Source organism: Periplaneta americana, chromosome 9, assembly GCF_040183065.1.
Source record: "Periplaneta americana isolate PAMFEO1 chromosome 9, P.americana_PAMFEO1_priV1, whole genome shotgun sequence".
Lineage (NCBI taxonomy): Eukaryota > Metazoa > Arthropoda > Insecta > Blattodea > Blattidae > Periplaneta > Periplaneta americana.
The window spans coordinates 73,637,594-73,665,153 of NC_091125.1; the positions used below are offsets into that span (position 1 = coordinate 73,637,594).

The window sequence follows — 27,560 nt, forward strand, 5'->3', positions numbered from 1 at the left end:
CTGTGTTGACCACATGACAAAAAAATCCCACTGCATGTTTGTACTGGTATGTCTTTTGTTATTTCTTGATCTTCACTGGTGAGAGCACGGAGCTTTGATTGCTATCAGTCCCGATTTTGTCCAGACTATTCCACTTTTAAGATAACCGTTCTGCATATTATAAAAAGCCCCGATTTTATACATCAAGATTCATTCATTTTTAGTTGGTTATTTAACGACGCTATATCAACAACTCGGTTATTTAGTGTCGATGGGATTGATGATATCGAGATGGTATTTGGCGAGATGAGGCCAAGGATTCGCCATAGAATACCTGACATTAGCCTTACGGTTGGGGAAAACCTTGGAAAATACCCAACTAGGTAACCAGCCCTAGCGGGAATCGAACCCACGTCTGATTCATTCATTCCTAGTTTTCTGCCGAAGGATAACTCTTTCCCTGCAAGCACAGCATTCTTCAATCTTCCCTATTTTCTGACTTCCTCCTAGTCTTCGCATATGATCCATATATCTTAATGTCGTTCATCATCTGAAATCTCCTTCTGCCCCGAACATTTCTCCCATCCACCATTTCTTCCAGAGCACCATTCAGTAGGCAGTCTCTTCTCATCCAGTGATCCAGCCAATTTCTTTTACATCAAGATTAAATTACAAATTAATATTGATTAAGACTCGCTTATCCAAAGGATGGCAAAATCTAACATCCTCATTTATGTCAAATAACAATGAGCCCAACATGAAGGAAAAGTTTCCTCTTTTCCGTTTTTAAGAAGAATTTTCACTGATTTTGAGGTATAATATGCTACTATATTAACTTCTGCATACCAATTAAATATTGAAATATAAACATTTTCCTACAAACAGTTTTAACACTGCAAAATCAGCATCTCCAACAAGAGTCACTGAAGTAGATGATGATGATGATGATGATGACGACGGTAACTATTCATATTCATATTCATTTATTGCATCCAACCGATCACATACATGATTTGGGACATCTCAAAAGTAACACATAATTACTAAGCTACAACATAGTAGGCCTACATTAACTAAAATACAACATACAAAATTCCAACATTAATTACAAATAATTTCAACATTAACAAATAACAACCACAAGAACAGATATAACACTTTTGCAAGACAAATTACATCTCATTTAGCAGTCTGGAGTCAATTTCGACCAATGGGTCCTTCATGAGAAGACATCCTTCTCGAAGTCAGGATCTGGAAAAGAAGAAATAAAATTTTTGAAGTAAGGCGTTCTTTTTCTATTCAGTTATGGTAATTTTAAATAAATTCGTTCGTACTGTAAAAGCAGTTTTTGATTAAAATCTGTAAAGAATTTTCTTAAATTTTTGATGTGCAGATAATTCTTTAAGATAATTTGATAGGCCATTATACACAAGAAGACCAGCATGAATGAAACTGTTTTTATGTAGAGTTGTGTTAAAATTTTCAATAAAATATTATCTTTATTTCTTATATTAATTGTGCTGGTGTGTGTCTGAATTTGTAGGAAAGCTATACAAATTATATTTGATAAAATTTAAGGTTTCATAAATATAAATACAGAGTAATGGCAAGATATGTAATTTTTTTTAAGAATGGCCTGCAGCTGGTAGTTTGAGATACTTGAACTATGGCTCTAATAGCTCTCTTTTGTAGTTTAAATATTTGAATTGCATTAGGTGAATTACCCCAAACGATTATACCATACTTTAGGATAGAGTGAAAGTATGCAAACTATAATGTGCGAGCAGATTCAATAGATGATGCTCTTATTAGTAATCACAAGGCAAAGCAAATTTTACTTAATTTTTTACCTAGTTCCTGAAGGTGTACAGACCATTTTAAATGTTCATCTAGCCATGTACCAAGAAATTTTGTTTTGTTAGAATATTGAATTGTTTCATTTTGATACTCTATGACCGGCCACTCAGAATTATTGTTTTGTGAATGATGAAAAGAAATGGCTATCGTTTTCGACTTATTCATTACCATTCTGTTTCTCTCAAACCATACCACTAGTTGATTTATTGTCCTTTCTATAAGAAAACGCATGGTATTGACATCTTTTCCTGATAAAAAGATACTAGTATCATCTGCAAAGAAAGTTGGTCCTCCATGAGTGATATATGATGGTTCTAAATCGTTTATATATTATATATAATAGGAATTGGTCCATGAATTGAGCCCTGTGAAACACCATACCCTATACGTTTTTTCTCAGACAGGTAATTTATTAATTCACCATTTTCTTTTACAAGTGATCTCTGTCCTTTGTTCACGATTTTCCAGGTAAGAAGTAAACCAACTGTGTGTAAAGCCTCTAATTCTAATAGTTTTTAATTGCTATAACAAAATAGTGTGATCCACTAGATCAAATGCTTTTGAGAGGTCTAAAAATAATCCTATTCCTATTTCTTTCTTGTCGATAGATTCATTTACTCTTTTTAAAAAGTTTATAGTTGCCAATTTACCCTTACAAAATCCGTTGGTTTTCAACAATTATATTATGTTGGGTTAAAAATGATACAAGCCTCTTCTGCACAATCTTTTCAATTATCTTAGTAAAAACAGATAGTAAGGAGATTGGTCTATAATTTTGAACTTCCGTCTCTGGTGACGAATTGATGATTATGATGATATGTCTTTAATAAAAAAAATGATAACTCTGTGACTCTTTCGAAAGAGATTAATAATTAATTGATTTTTCTTTTCGTTTTCCTTACAAAAAGTTTTTGAACAAGCATTTCCACATTTTTTAAGAGCTCTCTTCTATGTAGAGGGACTATAATCGATGCCAGTTTACCTATACTTAAATCGTCCGAAATAAAAGTATTTAAACTGCACCAGAGTATTTTTCACTTTAACCCAGACATTATTTCTAGGATGAGATAGTTTTTAAATTTAGCAATTTTTAATAAATTAAACACGACGAAGTCTTAAATGCCGACTTCTGTCGCATCAATGGAATGTATTGTCCGCGTAACTTATCTAGGCACCTGGGTTCCTTAGTGCTCTCTCGCTGCCCAGTAGCTATCTGCTGGCCACCTGACCATCACTGCAGCAGTTGTACGTACAGTTACAAAAACATCATTCGGTATTTAATTTCAGTGCATTTCATTGGACATGGTAAGTGAAAGTATATGGTTTCACAAAATAACAAACATAAATAAATTACATTTTTCTTCTTCACTGTGCTATACAGTATGATCACAGCTCCAATTATTACAATATTCGTATCTGGCAGTGAGCTACTGATGGTAAGCGATGCATGAAATCTTTCAACTAGAAGCACAGGTCTGTAGTTGTTGGCTTTCCAAAAAGTTCACTTTCACATACAGTCATTATCAATATTCTTATTCTTCTTCCTCCTCCTCTTCCCTTCTTCATTATCATCATCATCATCATCATCATCATCATAATCATCACTGGTGTCGTCCAGACGTATTACAAAATCCATAAATTATTAGGGAAAACACTTGAAGCAAGTGAAGAAATACGTTTCCAAATAAATCCCGAAAAGACAAAGTATATGATTATGTCTCATGACTAGAACATAGTACAGCAACAGTAACAAATGTAAATGACACTCGGAGGAAATTAAAAGCAGAATAAATAGGGGAAATTCCTGCTATTATTAGGTTGAGAAGCTTTTGTCATCCAGTCAGTTCTCAAAAAAGCTGAAAGTCAGAATTTATAAAACAGTATCGGTTGTTCTGTATGGTTGTAAAACTTGGACTCTCACTTTGAGAGAGAAACAGAGGTTAAGGGTATTTGAGAATAAGATGCTTAGGAAAATATTTGGAGCTAACAGGGGTGAAGTTACAGGAGAGTAGAGAAAGTTACACAATGCAGAACTGTATGCATTTTATTCTTCACCTGACATAATTATAAACATTAAATCCAAACGTTTGATATGGGCAGGGCATGTAGCACTTATGGGCGAATCCAGAAATGTATATAGACTGTTAGTTGGGATGCTGAAGGGAAAATACCTTTGGGGAAGCCGAGACATTTATGGGAGGGTAATATTAAAATGTATTTGAAGGAGGTGGGATATGATTACTGTGGAGACTGGATTAATCTTGCTCAGGATAGGGACCGATGGGGGCTTATGTGAGGGCGGCAATGAACCTCCAGGTTTCTTAAAAGTCGTAAGTAAGTAAGTAAGATATTTCTCTTTTGTCTCTTGATAGCAACAAACAACCACTGGCCTTATTAACTCCCTCTCCTTACTGTGTACGCTATATTAAAATTAAATTATGGTTTATTTAACGATGCTCGCAATTGCAGAGGTTACATCAGCGTTGCTGGTGTGCCGGACTTTTGTCCCGCAGGAGTCCTTTTACATGCCAGTAAATCTACGACATGAGCCTGTCGCATTTACACACACTTAAATGCCATCGACCTCGACCAAGATCTAACCGGCAATCTCGAGTATAAAAGGCGCATATAACCTTGTTGCATCTCGTATTACTACCGGCAATTGCATAAATATGTCTTCACAGAACGCAAAATTACTGTAAGTACAGATCACACTAAGCAAGCAAATGTATTTTACCCGCCTCGTAGAACATCCTTCCCTCTCTTACCCCGCTACGGCTAGAAGTGATCCCGCTACACCCCGCGCCTCTCTCTTTTAGCTGCCCAGATAAGATGTGCGGACAGTACTAAGTGCTGTTTTTAGGAATAACTGGTTTTAGTAATTACGCTTATCAGTATTTATTTGTCAGGGACGTTTGTATTGTACGAATTTCAATTATGTCACAGTCTAGTATATACAGTCATGAAGCTTGAGTTTATGAGGGTACTAGGAACAATAGACTGTGCAGGTACTACAAGGTGGGGCAGAGCAACTTGCTTATTTAGAAATTCAATTAAAACAAAAATAATGCAGATGTATATTTAATTCTTTGAACAACATCAAGTACAACATGTAAATTTTATGTTTACACAGTTTTAAAGATGATATCAGGCAGATGGCGTCCATTATTCTCAATACATTGTGTTAATCGAACTCGGAAATTTCGTTCAACTCTTTCCAGCATATCGACGGTTATGTTGGCGACAGCTTGACGAATGTTGTTCTTCAGATGAGCCAGGGTCCTAGGACGATCGTTGTAAACAAGTGATTTTAGATAGCCCCATAAAAAATAGTCGCAGGGGGCTAAATCAGGCGACCGTGCAGGCCAGTGCAGATTGCCCCTCAAGGAGATGAGGCGTCCTGGGAAGTGTTGCCGCCAATTTGTAGGGATGAAATTTCAGTTCTTCATAAAGGATTCGCCTCACAGAACGAGCAGACAACCCAAGAGCAGCCGTATGTTTGCGAGCAGAGCGCTGAGGGGATCGTACAACAGAAAGTCTTACCATGTCAATGTTTTGTGGTGACCTTGCTGTTCGTGGAAGTCCAGGTTTTTTTCTTCACATCACCAGTTTCCCTGAAGTTGTTTACCCATGAAACAATCGACTGCCGGCCAGGAACACGACCACGGGGCGCAATATTGAAATGGGTACGGAATGCACGTTGCGTGGTGATGATTGAGTGACTGTTAGAAAAGTATGCCTCGACAGCGAACGCGCACTCCAGCTTCGTCCACTCCATGATGCTAACTAAACTAAGCGGAGCTACAACTTTACGCCCCGCCCCCTCGAATGTGCTTACCCCCACCCTCCTCGGAGCAACCGTCACTTCAGGGTGCCAAATTGAAATAAGCAAGTTGCTCTACCCCACTCTGTATTTCGCATTGTCTGCGATGAGGCAATAGTAGCTATCCTAGTGGTTAGCAACTACCTATGGATTCATATTTACTACCTATTGAGCTTCGTGATTGTATATACTCGTACTAGACGTGACTAGACTGTGATCTGTGCTGTGATTATTTAGGGCGGCTTTTTTTTTTGTTAAAAAAAATATATATATAATCACTCCAAAACTATGATCTCCATGTGCATATTATCTCAACGATGAAAACTCGAATTAGCGCAACTTCAAACCTACAAGACGTGTTGGTTGAATCTGTGTGTTCATGTCACTATCGTGTAATATTTTTATGTGATGTGCGTTTTTATTGTGTAAAAAGTGTCATTGCGACTAAAGAAGAACACAACATTCTTCCAGGAGAAGTTATCGTGTAAATATAACCGAAAGATGAGAGAAAACTCAGTTCGAATGGTCATCGGGGAACAAATGAAGATCCATGGTAAGAGAGCACAATTATGTAGTATGTATTTCTATCACGGTTCTAATTTCACAGAAATAAAAATTGAAGACATCAGTGAAATACGTAATAGTTACCTCATACAAACTGATTACTTATTACGGCTGCTGCGAAATCGACTGAAGTGAGTACTAGAATTAAAGGTACTATTTGGGTGGACGCGACAGAGACAGGAGACGGAGACATCTCTTACTTGTCGCTAATACAAAAATTGATATTGCGACCGAGACAAGCGACAAGCGAAACTGACACAGCAACTCTCAGTATTCTAGAAGTGATTGTTGAGAAAATAAGTGCAAATATTTAAACATGACTACAAAAGTTCTTCGAAAAATTGCATGAAGAAGAAGAAAAGATGATGATGATGATGATGATGATTTATTGTACTATGTGTTGCGAAAGAAGCAAAAAATATCTATGAGTTCTATATTCAAAGCAAAACGTGAAGAAGGATTTTTTTGTTTATTAACAAATAATGAATCATTAATTATTAGTAGACGATAAATTCAGGAGTTATTTTAGATTGAATCAAAAACAGTTTGGTTAAGTTATGTGTTGAGTTTAATAGAAAAAGACATACAAACAAAAGGCGATACAACAGCACAAGAAAAACTGTCACTCACTTTATGATAAGTTTTATATTGTATTATTAGTAACTATGTCACAAAAATCATCATAATAATTTTCTTTATTTTGTGTAGCATTCTGTGCCTGCACCGTTAAGTTGGTTCGGAGGCGAGGCAGTACTTGAAGGAGAATATGCTGGCATAGAAGTACTTGGGTTGGATATTCCACTTGATAGTGATCTTTCTTCTAGCATATCCATCTCAATTACTTTATATTTTGTTTAAACGTTGAATATTTCGTCCATGTATTGTGGGTCCTTATCACCACGGCATGGCGCATCCTCAAGTTGCGGATAGAGGAGACGGCCTCCAGATATGGAGGGTAGCTGCGAATATATTGAATAAGCAGTCGTGGACAGCCGATAAGGGGTGGTCCTCCAGCTTGGGGGTTGGGCGAAGGGCTAACAACCCATCACCGTAAAAAACAGCTTGTTACGAATCCCTACAATAAGCCTCGGAATGGGACTGATTCTCTGGCACAACCACAGCAAAGGAATAAGGTTTTGAGATTTGGCACTTGGAACGTAACTAGTCTTTATAGAACAGGAGGGCTAACATTAGTAGCAAAAGAACTCGCTAGAATAGAATAGACTTCGTGGGAGTACAAGAGGTTAGGTTAGATGGGAATGGCATATCACAAATAGGAGATTACTTGTTGTATTATGGGGAAGGAAACAATAATCACCAATTAGGAACAGGATTCTTTGTTCATAAAAGAATAAAATCAGCAGTAAAAAAGGTCGAATTTATCAGTGACAGGTTATCATATTTAGTACTTAAGGGTAGATGGTGCGACATCATAGTTATAAATGCTCACTTCCCTACAGAAGAGAAAGACGACCATATAAAGGATAGTTTCTATGAGGAATTGGAACATACTTTTGATCAGTTACCTAGATATCACATGAAAATTTTATTGGGGGATTTCAACGCCAAAGTAGGACGGGAGGATATTTTTAGACCAACTATTGGAAAAGAGAGCCTACACGCAATTAGTAGTGACAATGGAGTTAGATTAGTCAACTTTGCCACATCGAAAAATTTAATTGTCAAAAGTACAACATTCCCCCATAAGGATATACATAAATATACTTGGACTTCTACAGATGGATTGACACACAACCAAATAGATCACATCTTGATAGATAAACGGAGACATACTAGTATAGTAGACATTCGAACTTTCAGGGGTGCAGACTGTAATTCTGACCATTATTTGGTGATTGGAGAATTAAGAGAAAGATTATCAGTAGCCAAGCGAGTAGAGCAACAAGTTAATATTACTAAATTCAATATTTTGAAATTAAAGGACGAGGAAGCTAAGCAAAATTATCAGGTCGAAATTTCGAATAAGTTTGCCACTTTAGAAAGTTCCGACGAAGTTGAGAAAGAATTATATGTTAATAGAGTGTGGGAAAATATCAGAGATAGTATCAAAATTGCAGCTGAGCAGAGCATAGGTTATTATGAAACTAAGAAAAAGAAACCGTGGTTTGATTAAGATTGTTGCATGGTAGTAGAAAGAAGGAAACAGGCAAAATTGAAATTCTTACAGGATCCAGTTGAGGAGAATAAAGATAATTATTTCAATGAAAGACGGGAAGCAAGTCGTACACTTAGGAATAAAAAGAGAGATTACTTGAAGGAAAAACTGAATGAGGTAGAAACAAAAAGTAAGAATAAAAACATTCGAGATTTATATAAGGGTATAAAGGAATTTAAGAACGGATATCAGCCAAGGATAAACGTGATCAAAGATGAGAATGGTGACTTGCTTGCAGACTCTCCATCAATCCTAAACAGATGGAAAAACTATTTTGCGCAACTACTAAATGTACATAGGCCAAATAGAAATTATCGAGACGAAATTGAAATACAAACTGTTGAGCCATTTATACCCGAACCCACGCTTTCAGAAGTCGAAATTGCAATAGAAAATCTGAAAAAGTACAAGTCTCCAGGTACGATCAAATTCCAGCAGAATTAATACAAGAGGGTGGAAGTGCATTACATAGCGAAATTTATAAACTTGTACTTGCTATTTGGGAAAAGGAAATTGTACCAGAACAATGGAAGGAGTCCATAATTGTACCTATTTTTAAAGAGGGGGACAAAACCAACTGTGGTAACTTTCGAGGAATATCACTTTTGTTGACGTCGTATAAAATTTTGTCCAATATTCTTTTGAGAAGATTAACTCCTTACGTAGATGAAATTATTGGGGATCATCAGTGCGGTTTTCGGCGTAATAGATCGACTATTGATCAGATTTTTTTGTATTCGACAGATAATGGAGAAAAAATGGGAGTATAAGGGTACAGTAAATCAGTTATTCATAGATTTCAAAAAGGCATATGACTCGGTTAAGAGGGAAGTATTATATGATATTCTTATTGAATTTGGTATTCCCAAGAAACTAGTTCGATTAATTAAAATGTGTCTCAGTGAAACATACAGCAGAGTCCGTATAGGTCAGTTTCTATCTGATGTTTTTCCAATTCACTGCAGGCTAAAGCAGGGAGATGCACTATCACCTTTACTTTTTAACTTCGCTTTAGAATATGCCATTAAGAAAGTTCAGGATAACAGGCAGGGTTTGGAATTGGACGGGTTACATCAGCTTCTTGTCTATGCGGATGACGTGAATATGTTAGGAGAAAATACACAAACGATTAGGGAAAACACGGAAATTTTACTTGAAGCAAGTAAAGCGATCGGTTTGGAAGTAAATCCCGAAAGACAAAGTATATGATTATGTCTCGTGACCAGAATATTGTACGAAATGGAAATATAAAAATTGGAGATTTATCCTTCGAAGAGGTGGAAAAATTCAAATATCTTAGCAACAGTAACAAATATAAATGACACTCAGGAGGAAATTAAACGCAGAATAAATATGGGAAATGCGTGTTATTATTCAGTTGAGAAGCTCTTATCATCCAGTCTGATGTCCAAAAATCTGAAAGTTAGAATTTATAAAACAGTTATATTACCGGTTGTTCTGTATGGTTGTGAAACTTGGACTCTCACTCTGAGAGAGGAACATAGGTTAAGGGTGTTTGAGAATAAGGTTCTTAGGAAAATATTTGGGGCTAAGCGGGATGAAGTTACAGGAGAATGGAGAAAGTTACACAACACAGAACTGCACACATTGTATTCTTCACCTGACATAATTAGGAACATTAAATCCAGATGTTTGAGATGGGCAGGGCATGTAGCACGTATGGGCGAATCCAGAAATGCATATAGAGTGTTATTTGGGAGACCGGAGGGAAAAAGACCTTCAGGGAGGCCGAGACATAGATGGGAGGATAATATTAATATGGATTTGAGGGAGGTGGGATATGATGATAGAGACTGGATTAATCTTGCACAGGATAGGAACCGATGGCGGGCTTATGTGAGGGCGGCAATGAACCTTCGGGTTCCTTAAAAGCCATTTGTAAGTAAGTTGAATATTTCGTTCTTAGCCTGTATTTTCAATCGTGAATGTAGCTTCTGTAAAACGGATTTCACATGATTCCCAAATGAAGTAGCATTGTCTTCCAATTTCTGTACTTGTGTTGGTGCTTAACTTTTGCATTAATATTTGCCTACTTTCTTCCCGTTTCTTGAAGTAATCAAGAATATCATTTATCCTGATTGTTTTTGCGTCTTTTTTTTTCGTGGCGGCAATGGTTTAGGCGATTGCGACATTTCATTTGGACACTCTTCGCTGTTCTCAGGCTGTTGGTTTGCCGAAGTTGAAGCAACTGCTGGATCTGAATCAACATTGGTGGCAGTACTTCTTTCTGTTAAACCATTTCTAAGAATTGCAGTCTCTGGAAAAATTCCCACTTAGAATGTTTCGGTGATGCAGTTGATCCAGTTGACATTTTTCTTTCGCGTTTAAAGCGATTGTATGAATCTTGTATATATTTCCATTTTTTTTTACAGTCTCTACCTGAAATGCGGAAAACATGAAAATATTTAAATTTGACGCACGTGTAAGGTATGTGTGTTTGGTGTGTGTTTTTTTACCCATGACGTGGAAACAACGCTAACACTAAATATGCACTCTTTAAGTCGAACAGGAGGATATGCAAATAGAGCAGAGTTCGAGATAAGAGAAAGGCTTAGAAGGTACAGTGTGATCCGTTTGGATATGGATAAAATAAAAACACCGTAAAACATTTACTACTGAGCTTTATTTGTTGAAACTTTATACATACAACATTGAAAGATGGGAGATTCCTCAGAGCTCAACATGACCCCCATTGCGCACCCTGCACAACTGATAATGGTGATGCAATTCAGCCCATGGCCGTTGTAACATAAAAGGGGTGATTTGTTGAAAAGTTTGAGTAATTTTTACTCTCACATCATCAATGTACCTGGATTTCTGTGAAGAAGTCAGGAGGGGTTAGATGTGGGGAGTTTGGGAACCAAGCTAAGAGATAGCTGCTTCTCGTATTGGGTTTCGCCTGGGACCTCCTGCATGTTTTTTTTAACACAGAACCTGTTTCTAGAAATGTTCGATACCACAACATTATGGAATCGTATTTAAGTACATTACGCACACCATACTTACGTCGAAATTCCCTTTGAACTCTTTTAACACTCTCAAAGAACAGCTTTTGCCCACTGTCGATTTGTAGTAATTATTTTAATCATCAACGATTTTAATTTGTCCTTTCAGATTATGCATTGTTGATTGTCATATATGAAAACTCCCATCTTATAATCATAATATAACCAGCAAGAAATTTTTCCTACTGTCATAATAGCTTTATAATAATAAATTAATATTATCCAAACCCAAACGGATCAGACTGTACATGTATTTCATGTGCAGTTTCTTGGCAAGATCACATACACAGAAGAAACTAACCAACAGTAATAATTAATTCATTACATTAATGTATTATAAATAAGTAAAAGAGAAATTTTACAATGTATTGTAATGTATCATAAGTAAGTATGAACTTACCTGTTTTGCTTAATTTCTCAGCAGTAGCCCTCCAGATGTTATCACTGATATTCCCATCCTTGTACGACTTGCAATTGTTCGTCTTCTTCGCCAGTGAATTTAATTTCTGACATTTTAGAGAGGTATTTTACTCCACAAAACACACGCTGCACAAGACTGTCGCAAGACATTACTGGTCCGAAAGCAGTCTCATGTGCTTTTTCTCGGTTGCTTGTCTCTGCCTCGCGCTCTCAAATGTATATTTCATATAATTCTATAGAGAGCAGATAGAAAGCGACTAGCGATTATGTGCTTTTACACTGGATGGGAAATGGAGCTCAGTAGCCTATTAGCTTAACTGCTGATGCATATAGCTATAGCTTATCGAAATCATTCTACAGCTCTTCATGAGAGCAGCCAATTTGCCAAGAGTTGATGGAATTATCAATGGGTCCTGGATAAAAAAAAAATGAATGCATCCTTTGAAAATGAGGCTACATTTGTTGTTTTCTTAGTCAAATTTAGAATTAATTGTAATTTTCTCGCTGTTCATAACTGAATTTCTAACTGTGATCACTAATTTCAATAAATTCAATAATGGCGTGCATTATAGATCATCCGATCAGCTCATCTCATATCACTTACTTTTATAAAAATATAACATGAATAAGAAGAAATAATTTGCTATCGACCTTACATGTTTACACATACTTCATCTATCACTGTCATGTTTATGAAACGCTGTTGACAATTCACAAATTGTATTTAACAAAGCAGGTAAGAACTGTCAGAAAACAAATGCTACAACATTCTGACATATTTGTAGAATTGTCATGACTGTAGGACTTGTCAGCTTTATGAAACAGGGCCCAGAAATCCCGGAATTAGAATAATTTTCTATTAGTAACATTTGAGCATGAGTGATGTAGAGAGAAATAAGTTTGAGTCAAGTCGTCGAGTGCAAAGCTTTACAACATTTTTCAAATTTTCAATTGTCAGTTCTTTTTTAATGTCTCTTATGTGTTTGAAAACTGGTTTATTGATCTTACAGCACGATATTCATGTAGATAAGCTGCATGAAGATATTTGAATTCTTAAAATTCCACTAGATAATTACTCTGAATGAAAACGATATAGGAAAAAAAAAGTATTTTTAAGTTATACTTTTTAAATAGTTTTTTTTAAATAATTGATTAAATGGCGATCCATTTTTTTTTTTTGTTTTATCAGTGTCTGTTTTCAATGTTTAGACCTAGTGTGAAAGGGTTTTTAGTTTTAACCCACAGACACCATATAGTAAGCAGAGTAAGTGATAAACAATCAGTTTAAACTAAATTTCAACATGTGTTCTGTGACTATTCCAGAGTAGGTCAGATCTGGTAATGAGAGCCATATCCCAAGATAAAATAATATAGGCCTATGTTTAAGAATTCAATTGTAATGTCTGCCAACATTAGTGCCCTTGTTCTCTAAAAGTTACCAAATACTGATTTTTATGTCTATCACTACATTAATTTTTAATTTGCAGTTTACCAATTATTGTGACAATTAAGTAAGTGAATAAATTATTTTGACTTAAATTTTGAAATGTCATTAGCATGTAGCCTAAGGTAATAACATATTAAATTAAAATGGTCATACCAACTAATTATGATAGATTATACTTTATTCGTATATGTTAATGCCAAATAAAAGCTGTACAAATTGCTCTTCAATTGTCGTTTTGGTTCAAGAACTTTTTTCTGGGCTTGTATAAGTTGTCCTGGAATGCATCGATTCAAAGTTGGGAACCCTATTTTCTTTGCCCTTAAGAGTAGTGAATTTTCATTTTTTCTTATTGCCAAATTGCATTTCTATTGTTGGTTATCATGACATTAATTTAGGATATAACTGAATTCACATAGTAGGCCTAACCATCTTAGACAGCCTTAGACCATTTTGCAGCAGCCATAATAAATTACTGGTTAGTGTGATTTTAATTGTAATAATCTGTATAACTTGGGGCACTCTTTTTCGCATTAACGAAAAACACTACTGTTACAAGAAATGTGTTAAATCGATTTTGTGCTATCTTGACGAAATTACATGATTGTGAATAAAAATATGTGGATTTTATTTTCTCAAATTATAGTAACTTTCATTTCATTTCATTTATTATATTCCATAGAACTTACATTAGCAATGAAGCTTCAAGATGTGAAACAAGTCAAAATTGTACAAGATTATAATTACAATTTTTACAATATTTTACAATTTTGCAATTTTCTATAATTTTTTGCAATATTTTGGCGAGATGTAGTGAGATGACATGAGGCCTGAGGATTCGCCAAAAAATTACCTGGCATTTGTCTTATGGTTGGGGAAAACCTCTGAAAAAATCCAACCAGGTAATCAGATCAAAGGGGGTGAAATGAAGTGAGGCCGAGGACTCGCCATAGACCATCCAGCATCAGTCCCACGGCTGGGGAAAACCTCGGAAGAAACTAATGGGACCAAACGTGGGATCCAACCCAAGCCCAAGCGCAGCTCCAGATCAGCAGGCCAGCGAGTCTGCCAACTGAGCTACATCGATGGCTCTACTAAAAATATACAGTACATAGCCAATCAGATTATTAAATGTACAATACAAACGATTATTCATCAGTTGAGTTATAAAATATAATACAAAACAAGTTAATTCAATTTAAGGCATAAACAATTCAATCAGTTGAGATATACAGAAATTAATAATACAGATCATGAAAATTACTTCAAATTACAAACATAAACAATTCATCTATAGAGGTATACAGATTACTATTCAATTTAAAGCATATAAAATTCATCAGCCATACTATACATACTATACAAACATATACAATACAAAGTAAACAGATTAATTCAATTTATAATCATAAACAATTCATCAGTTGAGCTATACAGACTACTACACAATTTACAGCATATACAATTCATCAATTGAGCTATGCAGACTACTATTCAATTTACAGCATACACAATTCACCAGTAGAGCTATACAGACTACTATTCATTTTAAAAGCATATACAATTCATCAGCCAAACTATACAAACATATACGATAGATAGTAGACAAATTAATTCAATTTAATTTAACAAGATGTATTTAAGCGAATTTCTCGATAAAAAAGGAAAAAGGAAATTATGAGAATATTCATAACATGAAAAAGCTTGATTTATTTATTTATTTATTTTTTTTTTAATTTTGGCTTAAGTTTAAATGTATGAAAAACACAAAATAAGAAGGAATTTGAGGGCAGGTATTTTACAACCTGACAAAAACTGGTCGATACTTTTGGAAATTCATTAGCCCTTGGTCACATGGAGAGACAGTGACAAAAAGGTGGCTCGGCTTGAGAGGACAGCTTTCATTTATAGAGGAATTCTTGAAATTACTTCAATCCGTTACTGGTTCTGATGTTGCATTAGTTGTGTTCCCATAATATAACGTGAGATTACAAGTAGATCACTGTATGTTTTCCGTGAGTATTTATCTACAGTGATTTAGTTGGAAAATATATATACAGGAACTCACCTTATCAATTGTGCAATCGCCAAATGGACTCGTACTGGATGTCAAGTTTGGCATCTGTATTCTCATGTTTCAAACATGTTTTTATTTTCTGGAACGGCATTCCGGTGTATTCAGGTCCAATTAAGCTACTGTTTATCTATATTAGGTATTATACAAATTTGTATCTTTCAACCAACGTGATACCGTGGAAACCAAAGAATGAAGCTGTAAAATATCTTGGAGTGCACTTAGATCGCCGTCTATCATGGAAACATCATATCAACAACAAACTTAAATTGGCCTACTCAAGACTCACTAAATTATATCCGCTCCTCAACAAGAAATCATCTCTAAAGCTACAAAATTGCATGCTACTTTACACATCTCTATTACGACCTCTACTGCTTTATGCCTGTCCTGTCTGGGGAGGAGCTGCAATAAGTGAAATTAAACACATCCAGTCATTTCAAAATTAAGTCCTACGAATTTCACTCAATTCTCCTTGGTTTGTCCGTAACAGCCAACTACACAGAGAAACTGGTATTGACACAATCAAACAGTTTATTCATTCACAAGCTAAGAAGTTCTATAACAACCTAGAAAATGTTCCAGGCGCCATCCACTACTCTCTCAGAAGGAAGTCCACATTTCCCACCAGAATCAAGAGCCGACTTCCAATGGACATCATATTATAATCAAAATTTATCATCACACCAATCTATGTAAATAATTATTTATTAACAATTATTTTTGTTCACTGAGGAGCCCAATCTAGGCTGCCCTCAATTCAGTGTCATGTATTGTATTTATATTTTATTTAGAAATGATCTGTATAGTGCTACATGCGCTGATCGATCAATAAATTATTTAAAAAAAAAATGTGCAGGAAGGTAGTCTGAGTGAAGAAACAACTCCTTCTTTACAATCTAGACATACCGGTAATATAGACTTATCTATAGCTCAATTAGATGTCGACGTGTTTTTATTACCGGAAAAAGTTTTCAACTCCGAAAGATTTGGTGAAATTTTTAATGAGTATTCGTCTAATTACCTTAGCATTGTTTATTTTTCTTTTCAATTTGTTCATCGTTGTTGGCCAGTGCCATTTAGACAGCAACTTCTTATTAGCGAGGTCTGACTTTGAGCACTGATATTTCCTATGATGACAGTAGAGAAAAGCAATGGTTATGAAGTAGGTTTTCTCCGACATCGAATTCTTCAGTGTTTTCATTCCACTTCAGTGTTATATTATTACCACGTAATATATAACTGGCTCTTAAAGAGATTATCTGACTTAGAAAGACCATTAAAATTAATTCTACCTATCTATTTGAAGCAGACCTACGCATATATTATATTATTTTTCCAAATATGTTACAGCATATTTTCCTTTATTAATATACACAAAGAATCGGTATAACTTTCTCATTTTCCATAGTTTTGAATGAGATTTATTTATCTGTATATGTCGCTTTATATTTGAAATTTAACTTTAAAAATACAAGTCTGAACTTCAGGCAGATCTATATTTCGGACACTTTTCCGTACAGGATGAAGAAAAGCTATCCAAACGTTTTGGTGTAATAAGTGGGATAAAAATAGGTCTAAGGGTCAAGTTGACAATTCTGAGAATAAACACACAGGATGACTAAAATAATAGACCGACAAATTAATTGTGCTAGTAGCCACAGAGTAAAGAAATATGCCAGTAAAATCTACACAGTCCAGTTTGAAATATTTTTCAAGTTATCATTCTATGAATTTGTTAAAGCAGAGACCAAATAATTAAAATTACACAATCTTTCAAAGGTTTAAAGAAGGGAAAGGGTATGTGTTAATTGTAGAAAAGACATTCCCAATGTTTTGTTTATTTTTTCTAAATGATTTCCACATTTTTAATAGGTAAAATTATGTAAACTCAACTTAACTCAGAGTGATTAGGCAATGTTTAGAGAACTATTTTCGGATTCTGCTGCAAGTTAGTTGAACAACTATTCAATGTCAGGCAGTAAACAAATGTCCAACATGTATGATGTATAGTATACCAACACACTGCCTAATCAAAAATCATTTTATTTGACATCTCAATAATTGAGTTAGAAGATTGAAATCTTCTGTTTTTTCTTATTAACATCCGAGCAAATCTTTTGGATTTATTTCTGAGACATTCTGTTTAAATGCTTTCCTTTGAATAATAGTGCAAGTATCTACATCACTTTTTGTTTATCATAGGGCACGTAAATACGAGTATTCTCTCCTCCTTTTAATTCTTTTGATCGTTCTTTCTTTTTCATAGGTTTGGACCTCTATGAATTGACAAACTAATATTTAATGTAGTTAATTTCTATGTCGACTTCATAAACTATCTTTAGTTTCACATTCGAGATATCATTCTTGTATATGTTCGCCATTATATCTTGTTCTGGATTACATATAGTGTACCTAAATCGAAAATCCTTTCTTGAAATTCAATATTGCTTTTTAAAGGGACACTCAGGCAATTTTCATATGGTAACTTTTTTCCTATTGAACCAAACCAAATGCAATGAAATTTTTTGGGGAAGTAAAATGTACTTAAACATGTTACAACACAAATTTTCAGCGCTGTGGGTTGGGCAGGTCCGAGGAAAAAAAATATATATATAAGCTAATAATAAAAAATGAGCCCAAATTTGAACACCACTTTTTGGAACTTAACATGAGAAAAATAAACCTGCTTTACATATGCTGTAGGGAAAGATCTGAAAATTAGTAACAAACAAGGGTTTTTGAAAATATTTACACCTAAATAAATTATAGAATTTTAAATTTCGGTTTAAAAGAACATAAAAATTTACATATTGGAATTGATGCTATTTCGATACATGTGAACATTTTAGAAAATGCATCCTTGATTCTGTAGACAACAATGATCTAAACGAACTGTAAAAATTTCAGAACTATTGGATGATATTTAGTATAGAAAAGTGGGGCAGAACTCTGAAAAATTTAAAGTTACAGAAAATCAAGTTTAAAGTTTTAGTATACTGGGTGTTTCGAACAAGTTTCAGACCACCTGTATAAGCCTTTTTTCTCGAAAACTATATGATACTGGTAGTTCATAAAAAAAAATTGATAACCAAAACCTATATAAAGAATTGATTGGTGGTAGTATAATTTCCCATAACAAACCGGAAGTAGGGGTACCTGTGGTCACCTTCGAAATTTCAAATGAGAACATGGGTCATTGAAGGTACAATTGAAAACTACTTTTAAAAAGAAACAACTTTTACTGAACTTTTTTTTTCTGACTTTCATTCTTTACTCACAAAGCAACAAAAATGGTATCTTCTGAGAAATGCTGTATGTTATGTATGTACACTCTTCATAGTAAGTGTACAAAATCTCCGCCATCCTGTGCTAAACAATGTACTGATCTCCTCCTAACATCTGTGATTGCATGGAGAACTTCAGCACAGCTGAGAGACCCAAAGGCTTCTCTAATTTTTTGTTTCATGTTGCTCGAAGAATCCACGTAAAGATTATTATTTTTTTGGTCCTACAGAATACATCTGTTATGGTAACAATTAATATTAGAGGAGAAAAATTCGCTCTGGCGCCGGGGATCAAACCCGGGTCCTTGGTTCTAAGTACCAAGCGCTCTCACCATTGAGCTACACCGAAGTTCAATCCACAGCACCGGATCGAACTCCTCTCCTCCAGTAGCAGAGAATCTCTCTCATTTGAAGTATCACAATATTTTAATTAATTGATTTTGCTGTCTTAAGTTCAAACACTTATCTAGACGGCAGTGGTTCCAACCAGTTTGGAAATGCGTTCGTACAGCTGAAATCACGGATGGTTTGAAATTAGTTTTCAAACTGATCATGCGCAATAGGTGAGGTTGGAACAGTTTTCAAACAGTTCTCAAACCATCACAAACTTGCTGTATGAACAAATCTTATATTACATTCTCCCCTTCATTTATTTTTTTATTTTTCAGGCTGAGACTGTATCTTGTCAGGTGGCTGTATCTGATCCTTTTCAATGCTCTTAAGGCTTTATGTCGAGCATTTCGTTATTTAATTCTGGTAATTCAGTTTTATTTTCCTCTAGGTCTAGATGATCTACTCTTGTTTGATGAAATTGAACTTCCAGCTGATCCACTTTAGTTTAACTCAACTTGCACACTTGGGGGACTACAGTTATGAATGACAGTCTTCTAGTTCAGTTTCTTCTGATATATTTCAAAACATTCCCTCAGTTGTCCTTTCCTCTAAAAATTTTTGGTTCATTTCGGAATTATGTATGTTGTTATAATCCCCCCCCCCCCGGAGTGCAAGATATTGAATATTGATGTTTGTGTCGGAACATTCTTTCATGGGATGAATCGTTCGTTGCAGTACATAGAAGAGAATGTATGTAGTGTAGAGCATTAGGGAGTACTGTTCCCCACAGTCTTATATTGACATTTTTTCATCTTAGAGCCATCAGCACAATTTTCCATATAACGCCATTGTAGCACTCCACTTGACCATTTCCTTGAGGATGATAAGGACTAGAATGGCTAATAGCTACCCCTATGGAATGAAGAAAATCTTTAACTTCTCAGACATAAAAGAATAACGTTGATCTGAATGAAATGTGATGGTAATCCAAAAATAGAAAACTGCCCTAATTCTATTATTACTGTTCTGGACATTATGTCAGAGCTGAATATAGCAAAATGAAATCGAGAAAAGTCATCTACTATTTTTAAAATAATCTGGGCCTTTAAAATCAATACTGATTCTTTAGAATGGTGCAGTAGCTTTCTTGAGTGTTCTTTGGCTCTGTCTGAAAAATGTCGGCTTCATTTTGGCACAAAGTCGACAACGAGAATTAATTTAAAGTATATCCTCAATATAAGAGGGTAGGTTGTGACTTCGTACCGAGTGAGTAATTCTCGTAATACCTGGATGACACATCATTATGAAGTTGAAATAATCTCTCGTGAGTATACACAATGCAAGAAATTCTGGGTAAAGTGTCAGCTGTTACATTCTCTCTCCCAAGTCGATATAAAATGTCATATTTGTAAGGAATTAATTCTAATCTACATCACAGTATTCTTTTAATTTTTATTTGTTCTCTGTTTTTCTCTCCGAACATAAAATACATAGATTGTTATTCAATGATTAAAACGAACGATCTACTTATTAGATAATGTCGCCATTTTCTTAGAGCCTATACAATAGTGTATGCATCTTCTTCAAAGGCAGTTTTACTTATGAGATGAGATTTTGGTTACAAAGAGTGGAATTTTGAACTGACATATGGCTCTTCAAACCATGCAAAAGTAGACGTATATTTAGCTCAAATTACATATTTGGAAAATTTCAGGTTCAATTTTTTAAACACTGAATTGTGAATTACAAAATGTTTCCAATATATAGGTTACACATTTTAGCACGTGTTTTCTATTCCTTCGTAAAAGATAATTCTCCTCGACTTCAATGAAAGCATGAGGGAAAAACTTGAACTTCTCACTGTATATTCCTTGTATTACAGAAAGAAGATATATATTTTTGACAGGAGCCTATCTAAATACACTCCCGAAATTTAGTAGTGTGATCAGCAAAACTTACAATAGTTTGCCTCAGGAATTGAATTCCCATATCTAACATTGAAATAATCATGACCACCAGGTTTTTATTTAGTGTGTAGTCATACACAAGTTATGCAATAATAAAACCAATATGTGCAGTAATAAATAATTAACAGAATAAGTGAAAGCAATATGAAAATTTTCATTGTATAAGTCACTTGATAATTACATTTGCAAAACAAAAGTAATATAAACAAATTATACCAGAATGATTTAGAAGCATTGTTAAAAATTATTTGTAAGAGCCATCAGTAAGGCTAGTATTTTTATGATTTAGTACTGTATTTTTTTAAGGTCAATGAGTTGCTCAAGTATACAGAAATCCATTTTATGAAAAAGTAATTAAATCAAGGCACTTTGTTTGAGCATATTTGTGCACATTCGAGAATTTTATCGTGATAGAGCTTATTTTAATGATCTATTAGTCATATTCAGCATATTTTTACATTTTGATGCTTTTTATACACTTGTCTATATCCATTGTTGGTTTCCGTCATTCTTTGAATTGTTTAGAATTATGTTCTTTCATTTTCGTCTGGTAAAATTTTAATATTTTCTTCCTCGCTTATTCTGTGGAATGTGCAAAATGGACCCTAAATGATCACGAGTCATGGCAAATATTTGTCTATTGTTTTCACTCAAGTAGAAGCATCTCACTTGAAGCAATTGGATGTGGAAATAGGGAAAACCACCTTGCTGCCAAATTTTAGAGAGGAAAGTGTGTGCGAGAGACAGTGAGAGATTTAGAGTCAAGTGATATTGTTCATAAATTGCTTCCATTTTATCAGTAGAAGCAGAAAAAGCTTTTCTAATGTAGAAAGCTTTGTTAGTTGATAATAAACAATTATTTTCCATTGAAACTTTGTGTAAAGTATTCATATTACATTGCAACTCAGGTACCAAAATATAAATGCAATGAAAGTTTATGAAAATTAGTTAGCAATTTCGGTTTTGAATAAAATTTATATTCCTTGAAATTGCTTGAATTTCACTTTTTTCTCTTCGAGTTGTCATTCTGTTATAGTTTATACCTCCAAAGTAAACTACAAAAAATATTTAAATTCATCATGGTATATCTGAATATGCCAGTGAAGTACTCCATCAGAATAACCAGAACACCAGACTTCAAAAATTAAACACACTCAAGTTCGCAACCTGACCATTGTTAATGTGCTTGCTAGCCACTCGACATTTAATTAGCAGTTATACACAGTTCAAATCGACAATAATTATTGTTGCAGTTATTTCCTAAGTCTGGAGTTTCATGTCACATCTAAGAGTTGATTATGAAATGATGATTATGATGATGATGATTATCATTCCAGTAATTTCGGTGCTGATTTGTGCAATAATAAAAATGTCTTTAAAAAACTTTCCATACCACAGCATCTGAGTTAGGTAAATTAGTAATTACATAGGTAGATAGGTAAGTATCTGTATGTAAATGAATCTCGAGTTATGCAGAGTCGATAATGAAATTGGGATTCATTCATAGTTTCCTGCCCGAGTGCAGGTCTTTCACTGCATTGTCCAATCTTTCCTACTTTCAGCCTTCGCATTCGATCCATATATCTTAATGTCATCTGTCATCTGATATCTTCTGCCACGAACTTTTCTCCCTTTTACCATTCCTTCCACTGCATTCTTCAGTAGGTAGTTTCTTCTTAGCCAGTGACCCACCCAACTCCTTTTTCTCTTCCTGATCAGTTTCAGCAATATTCTTTCTTCGCCCACTCATTCTAGCAGAGCTTCATTGTTTATTCTATTTCACAAGCTCCAATCTCCTCCATGTCCACATTTCAAATGTTTCTAGTAGTTTCTCTTCACTTCGTCATAACGTCCATGTTTCTGCACAATATATTGCCACGAAATACTTCACAATCTTTTTAGTAGTTCTTTTTCCAGAGGTCCACAGAAGATACTCCTTTTTCTATTAATAGCTTCCTTTGTCATTATTATCGTCTTTTTGACTTCCTGGTAGAAAATTATGTTATTATAGTACACCCCAAGTATTTGAAGCTGTCCACTTGTCTCACTGTCTCAAGTTTGGATAATGCATGCTTACAATGGATGTATTATGATCCAGAAATTGGCATTTACTAAGTATTTTCATTTTTAGCATGTTAATGTCTAAGCAATGAAATGAAGAACCTTAGTAAGATGAGTTGAGGTAAGTGCATTTCTGGGGCAAGTGCAACTTCAGTCCATATCTCTGTAGTTCATTTGAGATTCGTCCTGCCATCTCGAGAGTATTAATCTTACTCTCAGAACACCGTTTATTGCCGAAATACATAACTGATCAGAAAAAATTAATAAAACAAATTTGAAATGTACATTTGTACCTCAAAGAACAGAAAATATGCATTTGCTCCTTGATTATGTCCTATCCTTTACCATGAAAAGTTACAGCCTTGAGATGCTCTTGCCCCATGTCACAGGGCAACTGCATACCCTCAACATTATAATGGTGTTTATTGTTTCATAGAACATGCTTCAACCATTTACACAACTGACAAGATGAAAATTCACAGAATTAACCACTTAATATATCAATAAAATCTTATTTTAAAATTACGAAGGGCTCAGGTGTTACTATGCACCAAAGTTCAACTTTCATATTTAGGGGATGCACTTACCCAAACTTACCTTATACACCAGTTTCTGGATTATGCAATTGTCTAAACTCTTATACATATGTAAATAAAGGAACTCTATGTTGTTGTAGTAGTAGTAGTAGTAGTAGTAGTGGTGATGGTGGTGGTGGTAGTGGTAGTAGCAATAACATCTCCAATATTTTCAGCAAAGCTACAGGAGTTCGTAGATGCAATTTCTGTCATATATTCTAATGTTAAGCGTGAAATGCATCTAATGAAATTCTGTGCAACCATGTGCCAATATACAAATTCATAGTGACAAGGACATAATGTCTTATAATTCAACTTAGTACGTTCTGAATTATAGTACGACTTAAGAAGGTTCCAGTTACGATAGGGTAAGTTTATACTATCTTCCTCAGAATAGTAAAACATACATTTTTCCAGAGGAGGGATGGAATGCCTACTCCTCCGTACAGCACACTTTTCAGCCACGTCAGTAGCAGTGAGATTATTTTGATTACGAGCTCCGACATCGGCACCCCATTCTTCCACTAACATTCGCACTAGTTCAAACATGCTATTGCAAACAGCAATGTGAAGAGCAGTATTCCCGCATCCATCCTTAACGTTGCTGTAGACGCCAGATCTCAGGAGGTGGAAAGCCACATCGAAGTTCCCGGCTTCTACAGATATGAGTAAACCCTGTCCAGCATCTAGATCTTCACGTATGCTGCTATTACAATTGCAACTCATGTGCTGACACAGCATCATCAGGCTATTATTGCTCGGTTCGAAATCTGGGGATCGAAACATCTCTCTTAAGGACAAGAGATTTCTAACATTTTCTGCATACTCCAGTGGAGTCATATGAAACAATTTATCGACAGTTGTGGTAGCGGAACCATGATGTAACAAGCTGTCCACAAATGTCCACAAAGGATATGCACCTCTTACTATATGGAACTGTTCTTGGTAGACAGCAGCAATGTGCAGTGCTGTTCTACCACCTGCATCCACTTCGTGTATGTAATCTGATACAACATGAAGAAATTCTTCAAGTCTATAACTGAGTATGTGTTGGTGCAATTCACAATTGTCACTCAATATCCTGTCAAACATTTCTCTAAAAACCACGGACATTGGAGAAAAATATAATTTCTTTAGAACTTCTTTGTTTTCTATATAATTTTTTGAAAACCAAATAGCACAAAAGTATTCTGCAAATGTGCGATGCACAAAGTGTGGCCTACCACCTATAACTTTCACCACAACTCCTCTTTTCTCTTTCCCTTCCTCAATTCGTTTCAAGAATTTTGCTGTTTTCAATTCAATTTCTTTGTCGTGCAATTCTCTCACACCATCTGGTGGTAACAAGGCAACTATGGCAGCCATCGCATGGTTCTCCATGAATTGTTCTCGCAGAATCTCATTATCGTCCAAAACAGCTGACAGTTCCTCGGCCTCATCTTTCTTCTCTCTGCAATAGATGCCGAGCTTCTTTTCTACAAATGCACTATATAAGTCTATGATATTGAATTTCTGAGGTGCGTACATACAGCCATCATTCATAGATACAATTACATATGATTCATATACAGTTGCCAGAAGGGTTACGTGCAATGGTACAGACCAAAAGGAATCAGGAAATTTATCTGATTTAGATTTAGGAGATAATACATATCTTGAATATGAATCTAGATTTTTTAAAGCATCTCCTTCAAAGAATTTACTTCCGAAAATCGTTCTTATATCCCTCACCTCATCTTTAGTTAGAGTTTGCATTTGTGAATGAGTAAATGATTTATCGGCATACTGAATCCATAATGAATAAAGAAGTTCCACTTGATCCTGATGTGAAAGTGCAGTTAAAGTGAATGAACTAACATGCAACATCGATTCCAGCATCTCCCTCACAACAGGTCGAAATGCAACGCACAATTTTCCCACTCTGCTGTTGGAAATAGCTTTAATCAAATGTAAAGCTTTTTTTGTATAAGTAGGACTGATCTCGTCAAATGCATCCAGCAATACGACCGAAGTTCCAGAAGTCTGAACAGTGTGCCAGAATAAAGTCCACTCGAAATCGCAGCCATGATGCTTTCCTGCTACTTCCCACAAAAAGTCCATTGCCATCTCAACAGAGCAGTCTGAATCACTGAGTTTATCGAGATCAGCCGAATGTTCATTCAAGTTAACTGCAATTATCCAGAGAGTGGGATTCGCCTCTTTGGTCTGAAGAGCCATATGTCTTAGAAATACTGACTTTCCCATTCCAGGATCAGCTGACAAGAGAATTGTTCTTTCATTTATGGACAACAAAGAATGAGTGTAAATTGCACGATTCGATGTAGATTCTACTGGTTCATTAGGATCACACAGAGTTCTTTTAATATATTTGAAGTCTATCTTTCTGGGGCACAGTCCAATTTTTGGACATTTTAATTGACTTAATTCCCAAACTAAATCAGCTGTTATAGTGTTTAAAATGCATTCGTTTTTAAAACTTAGAACACCAAGTTGCACCTCATAACCTTGAAAAGTAATGTTTCTATCTAAAATGCCTCTTTGTGTTCTTTCATCCAGCTCCTTAAACCCACAAACATCGAAATGGACCAAACCGAAGTCTGGAATAATATTATTGCTCACAATTATTAGTCCATATCTGGCACTGCATTTTTGTACGAGCACACTTTCCCCCAATAATTCATATTTTCCACAATCTACAACCAAAGTATCGCACCAACAAGTTGGCCACAAAGATAAAATTTCTTTCTCCTTATGTTGCAGAGTTATGAAATCTATGAAGATATATTTTCTTTTACGACTTATTTCCAATGCCTGGCGGATTTTAATGCAACTCAACATTGTACAGGATTTATCCGCAACAACATTGATGGGGGTTTCTGACAACAGTGATTGTTGTGCGTCTCGAAAACATATATTGAAGCTGTCCAATTGCTGTAACTTGTGTGACGAGAGCTGACACACTCGATCAGTTCGCGACTGCATCATGTCGTTCCAGAACTGCGTATTTTTTGTGAGATACTCAGTACCATGTCTCCACCACCATTCAACATGTTGAATTAGCTCATTAAAGATTTCATTAGTCTCATATTGATCAGTACCACAAATCTCATATATCTCTTTTCTGATTAAGTCATTCAAACTGTCAACTCCTGACTGTCCATCTAACACTTTCACATTCTTAAGAAATGAGCCACTAACAGACACAAAATCCAGATCTGACATCATATTTTCTAGACATTCTCTTGTAGGCTGTTTCTTCACATTTTCCAGTAGATCCTTGACCTCAGATCTCTTTGCAGATCTCACCAACTCCTCTATTTCAAGTAACATTGAGTCGTCAAGCACTTCATTGTCTCTGTTCCTTTCGCAGATATTCTTCACCGACTCTTGGCAGTGATGGAGGTCTTTGAAGAGTGAGATTATGAACTTGTCCTCATTGTTGTCCTCGCTAAATCCGAAGATGAATCCATTGCCTCCTCCGGAGTTGTGTATGTCGTCATGGAGGAATTGTCCATGTTGAAGTTGTCGTTTGGTGTTGAACACTGCATTAGTGTAGAGGTAGAAAGAGCAGTAATCCAAGTTGGCATCGAACACCGGATGGCTGCTGGTCGACGAGGAACACTTCAGGATAGTGTGGTAGGACTGCAGGTATTTAAAGAGATCGAAGTCGTTTCCCGACATGTGGAAGGACTTGAGTGGCAGTGATAGATTCTTCTTGTGTTTCAGCTGCAGGAAGCTTGTATGCCAGATGTCGTTTTGCTTGTATTGGAAAATTATATCGTCGAAGGCTCCACAGTGCTCCATGTTGGAAGCTATTCGAAATTGTTTACACTTGTTGTGTCCTCGCAGGAAAAAAAGCGCTATCACTTTGACTTCGAAACTCTGACCTGCCCCGTCAGCGACACCTCCTCTTCTTTCGAAGTGTGCCATTTTGCCACTTCTTAACTAGATGTCTCTGCAAAACGAAATAGAAT

General features: G+C 35.4%; 1 protein-coding gene across 3 annotated transcripts in view; it reads right to left on the reverse strand.

Moving 5' to 3' along the window:
• Window positions 1-952: 952 nt before the first annotated feature.
• Window positions 953-27,560, reverse strand: part of LOC138706098 (uncharacterized) — a 69,205-nt gene continuing 42,597 nt past the window's right edge. For all 3 annotated transcript variants that reach the window (XM_069835058.1, XM_069835057.1, XM_069835056.1), the window contains exon 2: window positions 953-27,541. In XM_069835058.1, coding sequence (XP_069691159.1) covers window positions 23,674-27,516 — 3,843 coding nt within the window. In that variant the 5' untranslated portion in view covers window positions 27,517-27,541 and the 3' untranslated portion in view covers window positions 953-23,673. The remainder of the gene's footprint in view (window positions 27,542-27,560) is intronic.